General features: G+C 59.0%; 1 protein-coding gene across 1 annotated transcript; it reads left to right on the top strand.

The window, feature by feature from the left end:
* Positions 1–242: 242 nt before the first annotated feature.
* On the top strand, positions 243–6937 carry STING1 (stimulator of interferon response cGAMP interactor 1). Its single transcript, XM_086851209.1, has 7 exons — positions 243–619; positions 853–1164; positions 1719–1893; positions 2714–2822; positions 2979–3217; positions 4960–5146; positions 6476–6937. The coding sequence occupies exons 2-7, from the start codon at positions 920–922 to the stop codon at positions 6667–6669; spliced, it is 1149 nt and encodes a 382-aa protein (XP_086707335.1). The 5' UTR covers positions 243–619; positions 853–919; the 3' UTR covers positions 6670–6937.

Raw genomic sequence — 6937 nt, 5'->3', positions numbered from 1 at the left:
CTGCTTGCTGCTTCCAGAGCTTCTTTCATTTTCACTTTTCTGCGCGCTTTTCTGTGCAGCTCCACCCGTGGCTCCGAGCGTCGCAGAGACTCCGGGTGCAGCAGCCCCTGCAAGGAGCTCCGGCTGCCCCTGCAAGGAGTTCCAGCTGCCCCTGCAAGGAGTTCCAGCTGCCCCTGCAAGGAGCTCCGGCTGCCCCTGCAAGGAGTTCCAGCTGCCCCTGCAAGGAGCTCCGGCTGCCCCTGCAAGGAGCTCCGGCTGCCCCAGCAAGGAGCCCCAGCAAGGAGCTCCAGCTGCCCCTGCAAGGAGCCCCAGCAAGGAGCTCCGGCTGCCCCAGCAAGGAGCTCCGGCTGCCCCAGCAAGGAGCTCCGGCTGCCCCAGCAAGGAGCTCCGGCTGCCCCAGCAAGGAGCTCCGGCTGCCCCAGCAAGGAGCTCCGGCTGCCCCAGCAAGGAGCTCCGGCTGCCCCTGCAAGGAGCTCCGGCTGCCCGTGCAAGGAGCTCCGGCTGCCCCTGCAAGGAGCTCCGGCTGCCCCTGCAAGGAGCTCCGGCTGCCCGGGCGGGAGCGCCGAGCCCGGGAACCCCAGCGCAGGAAGGCCGGGGCTGGCGGCTGGAAACTGCCCCGGTGAGTGCGGCCAGAGCAGCGAGAGCCCCGTGGCTACGGAGCAGGGCGGGCTGGCACCCGTTCGGGAGCGGGGTGAGCAGCCAGGCTCTGTCTTGCCGAGCCCATTTGGGCCCAGGGGACAGCCCCGGGGTGGGAAGCGCAGGGGAGCCTCCCCAAAGGGCTGTGTGCTTTGGGGTGCTCAGTGAGCGCTGGGCGCACGCATCCCCCTGACCTGCTCTTACCCGCTCCTACAGCGCTGCCGTGGGTGCTGGGGACAAGCTGCCGCTGGGGACGAGCTGCTGTGAGCCCCTGTCCTCCGGGATGTCCCGGGAGCCGTGGCGGCCGAGGCAGCGGCGCTGCCCGCGGGTGCCGCAGCCCCGGGGCGGGCGGGCGCGGCTCGCCGTGCTCCTGCTGCTGGCGCTCTGCGCCGGGGCTCTGCTCCTCGCCGGGGAGCCCCTCGTGCCCACCGCCCGCAGCCTCGCCTTCCACTTCGCCACCCTGCAGATCGGGGCGCTGCTCAAGGGCACCTGCTACCTGGCCGAGGAGATCTTCCACCTGGAGTCCAGGTGAGCCAGCGGGGCTGGCTGCCTGCGGCGCTCCTGCCACCGCCCTGGGGACAAGGGCTTTGCACCCTCGGGATGCGGTGGGGTTTGCTCCTGGTCTCTGTGCCCACAAGTGCCCTCTGTGGCAATGATGTGCTGTGCCCACCGTCACCCTCCTGTCCCTTTCACCTATTGCTCCCTCTCCCACTTGCCCAGCTCCCCCATATCCCATCCATGGATGGTTCCTCTCTGTGGTAACCCCTTAGTGTGCCCTTTCCCCAGGGAACAGATCTTGAACCCAACCTTTCCCCACCGCCCAGTGCTGGAGGACAGGGGGCTGTTATCTCCATTTGCTGTCCAGGGTGACATTCATCTGTTCCCTCTGAGTCCCACGGGTGCTGCAAGGGACCCAAGCCCTCTCCTGGCTGGGGGCACTGGGGTGAGCTGGGCAGGATCCCACACGGCTCTGTAGTGGAAGATTGGTGGCACTGGCCAGCAGATGGGAGTATCCCTGGCCACGGCTGATGAGGATGTGTGGGTGGCCACCAGCCTGACTCCTGTCTCCCTGTCCCACCCAGGCACCATGGCAGCTTCTGGAGGGCCCTGAGCACCTGCTTCCCCCCGTGCTGGCACGGGCCCCTGCTGCTCGTCTGTGCCTCAGCCTACATGGCTCTCAGTGATGGGCAGCCACTTGGCCTCCACCTCATCCTGGCCAGCCTGTGCCAGCTCCTCATCCTTGCCCTGGGGCTCCAGGTAAGGTTCCCACACCTCCAGCCTGGCTGGCTGCCCGGGGAGCCCTTCAGCCCTGAGCAGCCGTGGGAGCACACAGCCAGCTCTGCATGGCCCCTGCATGTCCAGCCTACCCAGAGTCAGCCTGGTGGGAGGAACACTCTCAGCTCAGCCCTGCAGAGCTGATCTCCCTGGCCCTGTGCTGCCAGGAGTGTTGGCAGGAGGGCCAGGCTGCCTCCTAATGAGCACAACCACTCCAGGGGATGGCACGGCCCTCTAACATGAAAAACAGGGGTATTTTAAATGTCAGTCAAGCTGGAGCTTGAGGGGAAAGCAGAGCCTGTGTGTTCTCAATTATCAGTGTGGTGTGGGGGCAGAGGCAAGCCCCAGGTGCCTCTGCAGAACGAGGAGGGCTCTGCTGTGCCCTCTGGAAGGGTCATACAGGCTGCAGAAGGCACTTCCATCAGGGACCTGTGGGACAGGACACCCATCTCCAGCTAATGGCACACACGGAGCTGGCAGAGGCCATTGGGAATACCCCCCTCTGGCCCTGGGCTGTGTCCTCTCCCATGCTGGGAGCACAGGGCAGATGCACAAGTTGCACTGGGACACATGATCCCAGTGGAAGGTGCAGCCAGGGAAATGCCTGGCTCACTCCAGCCCCAGTTCCCTCCTCTGTGGGGGCTGTCAGAGGCTCTGCTCCACTGGCCTGCAAGGTGGGGGAAAGGGCTGGTGGGGTTGTTCACTCTCCAGATCTCTTTGGAGTTCTCGAATCCCTGTGGAGAGCTGACTGTTGCAGAAAGGCTGCTGTGATCACCTGGTCTGTCTGTCCTTCCCTCCACAGAAGCCCTCAGCAGTGGAGATATCTGAGATGTCCGAGAGGTCCAAGCAGAACGTCGCTCACGGGCTTGCCTGGTCCTATTATGTTGGGTACCTAAAAATAGTCCTGCCACGTACGTAGCTGTTTCCCTGCATTCTCATGCCTACAGATAGAAATAGCTCCTAATAACAATCCTCCCACTTTTACAGTGTTAGCAGGGAAATGGGGAGCAAGACAGAATGCAGCTGTACTCACACCAGGCACCTCTGCCTGATGCTGCTTCCACCAGGGTTTAAAAAGTCCATGGAGGAATTCAGCAGAGCCAATCCCAACCTGCTGGCATGCAAGAAGACCTGGAAGCTCCACATCTTGATCCCTCTGAACTGTGATGTCTGTGATGACCTGGAGAAAGCTGACAGCAACATCCAGTATGTGACAGACCTCACTGAAACCACCCTGGCCCGAGCTGGCACCAAAAAGAGGGTCTACAAACACAGCCTCTATGCAATCAGGGATGAAGAAAAACAGGTATGCTGAGAGCAGCATTGGGAGCAACATCCCAAAAGTCCTGCTGTCCCCAGAAGTGTCCGTAAGGACAGGAGACTGTCACCTCTCCTATTAGATACTACCAGCTTTCTCCAGGCCTCCATGGGATGGAGAAATCCTGTTCCTGTACCCCTTCCTTCCAGGCTCAGCTGCAGGGATGGTGGGCTTGCTTAAACCCTCCTGGAGCTGATTTAAGTCCAGAAAACAGTAGAAAACTGAGCAGAAAAAAGCAGATGTGAGCTACAGAGCATCATTTCCCATAGGATGAATGCATCCTTGTGTTGTGAAGAGGTGCTTGAAGATGTCTGTGAGTCACTGACTCCCTCTTTTCCCCAGTCACCCCTTTTCTAGGCTGCTGAGCCCTAAATCTCTCCATCTCACCTTGCATTCATCTCCTCCCACATCTCCCAGCAGACTGGCCCTGTCCCTTCCCCTTGGAGGAGGGAACACCCTTTGGTGCCATGGATGGAGACACTGGCAGAGCTCTGCTCCTCACCTGGGTCCCCTGATTTGCCCTTTGGCAGGGCTGAGCTCTGGGCTGCAGTTTTAAAGCCCTGCCTGCAGGGACCCTGAGCCTCTCCTTGCCCTGCTCCGGAGGAAGCACCGCGGGTTTTTCCCGCTGCACTGATGCTGTGTTCCATCTGCCAGGCTCCTGCTGAGTCACTCTGCTCCCTGGGAGCTCCAGCAGCTCCGAGCCTGGACCTGGCCTTCCAGTAATATTTGCCCCTCAACTTCCTGCCCAGTCCCTCACAGTGAGGCAGGGCCCATTGAAGGCAGCAACTGCCTGCCAAGGCTGGGAACTTCCTTCTTCTCTGCTTTTACCTGGGATCACATCCCTCTTCCTTCTAATTCACTCCATTAAACTTTCCAGTTCACCCAATGTAAGACTTATTAATAACACTGCTCCTCCTTGGCATGTTCATGGCTTTATCAGATTTCTCCTTGTTTCTTTGCTCAGCCTCCTTCCAGCTGTGCCTCCACCTTTCCAATGTTTATGCTCTGCCCTCCAGCTCTCTGTTAGGATGCTTAGACAGAATAATGGAATCACAAAATACGCTGGGTTGGGAGGGACCCACAAAGATTATCAAGTCCAATGCCTGGTTCTACACAGACACCCCAAGAGTCCCACCCTGTGCCTGAGAGCATTGTTCAAATGTTCCTGGAGTTCTGGCAGCCCTGGGGCTGTGACAATTCCCTGGGGAGCCTGGGCAGTGCCCAGCACCCTCTGGGGGAAGAACCTTTCCCAGAGATCCAACCTGACCCTACCCTGACACAGCTCCAGCCATTCCCTGGGTCCTGTCCCTGGTCACAGAGAGCAAAGATTGGTGCTGTCCCTCCACTTTCCTTTGTATAGCAGAAGGCCACCAAGAAGGTGCGATCACAGAGAAAGGATGTCTCCCTAGGGAACTGAATTCCATAGGGAAGATCACCCTCCAGGCTGCTCTTGGGAGCACTGACAAAGCCAGTGGCTGCCCCCCATGGGCAAAGGCAGCTCCCTGAGCCCACCTGGCAGAGGGGACACCTGGACCTGTCAGGCCAGCTGCTCTTTCCCTGCTCTGCAAGAGGCAGGGGGACACTGGGGCCAGCTCTGTCACAGTGTTCCCAGTGCAAGGCTGGCCAAGGAGCTGCTGAGAGGTCCGGAGTGTTCTGCCCAGTGCCAGGGTCTCCCAGCAGCCCTTTCCCCAGTCCTCCTGTCCCCACATCTTCTCCTTCCATCCCTGCAGCCCTGGCACTGTGCTGTGGAATATGCCACCCCGCTGCAGACCCTCTATGCCATGTCCCAGGATGAGTGTGCTGCCTTCAGCCGGGAGGAGCGCCTGGAGCAGGCCAAGCTTTTCTACAGGACCTTGGAGGAGATCCTGAAAGGCTCCAAGGAGTGTGCAGATGCCTACCAGCTCATTGCCTACGAGGGTGAGTGAGGGGAAGGGGGTTGGGGTGGCCAGGACAGTGGCTGTGCTCTTCTAGCCCCGTGTGATCTCGGATCAGTGTCTGTGCAGGGCTGCTGCCATGGGAGGAAGGGAGGGACTGCATTCCCACACAACACAGGAATGTCACTGAGCATGGCATCACTGCCTGGGTGAGGGAGGGCATTGTCCCACTGTGCTCTGGGCTGGGGTGGCCTCACCTCGAGCCCTGGGGCAGTTCTGGGCACCACAATATGAGAAAGATCTAAAGCTGTTAGGAAGTGTCCATGGGAGGGGCACGGGAATGGTGAAGGGCCCAGAGGGGCCCCTCAAGGAGCAGCTGAGGGCACTTGGCCTGTCCAGCTGGAGCAGAGGAGACTGAAGTCAGACCTTACCAGGGACTGCAGCTCCTCCTGAGGGACAGCTCCAATCTCTGCTCCCTGTGACCAGGGACAGGATTCAAGGGAATGGCTGGAGCTGTGCCAGGGGGATTTAGGCTGGATACCAGGAAAAGGTTCTTCCTCCAGAGGGTGGTCAGGCACTGAACAGGCTCCCCTGGGAATGGTCCCAGCCCCAGGGCTGCCAGAACTCCAGGAGTGTTTGAACAACCCTCTGGGACATGGTGTCTGTGCAGGGCCAGGAGCTGGACTGGGTGATCCTTGTGGATCTCTTCCAACTCAGGGTATTCCATGCTTCCATAAGGACTTCTTGCTGTGGGTCTGAGGAGCAGGGAAGGTGGTGGCAGCACTGGTTGTCCCAGCTGAAGTCCCCAAGGGGACCTGAGACAAGCTGTCTACTGCAAGGATTAAGTACAACAGCAGGCATCCAGGGGAAGCAGCAGCTCCCCTCGTTGATGTTCCTGGAAGAAGCTGCTGGGGCTATAAAGCCCTCCCCAGCAGTGGGATGAGTGTGTGCTGGCTCAGTGCCATTCCTGCTGACAGGGGATGGGAGGGAGCGAGGCTTTCCCTCATTCCCATCATCTTTTCATCTCCCATCTCCTCACCTCCACCAGATTAAATCAGCATCTTGCTGTAATGAATGTCGGTTTTTTCAGAGGAAACTCAGCACTCTCCCTGATGGGGAGAAGCATTTCCATCCAGCAAGGCAGTTCCCATCACAAGCACTACTGGGAATCCAGCACATAGTGCCTGTAATTTTACACTCCTCCCCACACTTTGTGTTTGAATTTTTTCCCTCTGCCAGGCTGAAAATGGGAAGTAAAAGCTGTATTTTGACAGTGCAGAAAATTCTGCTTATTTTGGGGTATTTGCTCCCTGCCCAGAGCTCTGCCTCAGGACAACCAGCAAAGCAAGGTTTTGTCATTCTTCTGTTCCAGAGCCAGAAGAAGCAGAGAGACACTTTTTGTCCAGAGAGATTGTGTGGCACTTGCAGCAGGAGCACCACGAGGAGATTGCCATGCTTGAGGGGAGCCACCCGCACACCCCATCCACGGCCCTGGACTCAGCAGAGCTCAACCTGCAGATCAGCGTGTCAGACCTGCCACAGCCACTGCGCAGTGATGGCTTCTGACACACAGCCCCTCACAGCCCCGTGGGGCTCGGGTCACCTTTCACAAACCCCTTCCTCTTGAAGCATGTGCTAGCCATGGCTGCAACCCCCAGCTCCCACCCAAACCTCCTGTGCACCACGGTTACTGGAGCAGCTGACTCAGCCCACAGCCCTGTGACATGCTTCCCATTTTCTTTGTTATGTACAGCTCATGTGTTCTCCTGTGGGTGTATTGTTTTTTTATCGGCTTTCATTTGTGTCATATAAAGCACTTTCCTCTCTGGGACAA

Source organism: Cyanistes caeruleus, chromosome 15 (assembly GCF_971803275.1).
Source record: "Cyanistes caeruleus chromosome 15, bCyaCae1.hap1.1, whole genome shotgun sequence".
NCBI classification, from domain to species: domain Eukaryota; kingdom Metazoa; phylum Chordata; class Aves; order Passeriformes; family Paridae; genus Cyanistes; species Cyanistes caeruleus.
The sequence above is the reverse complement of the archived record's forward strand: the minus strand, read 5'-3'. Positions and strand labels throughout refer to the sequence as shown.

Excerpts from the sequence above, each read along its gene's own strand:
- STING1 (XM_086851209.1), top strand. The coding sequence starts at position 920 with ATGTCCCGGGAGCCGTGGCGGCCGAGGCAGCGGCGCTGCCCGCGGGTG. Across the intron at positions 2,823-2,978 it reads CCTAAAAATAGTCCTGCCAC|GGTTTAAAAAGTCCATGGAG; the intron begins GTACGTAGCTGT and ends TGCTTCCACCAG. Across the intron at positions 5,147-6,475 it reads CCAGCTCATTGCCTACGAGG|AGCCAGAAGAAGCAGAGAGA; the intron begins GTGAGTGAGGGG and ends CTTCTGTTCCAG.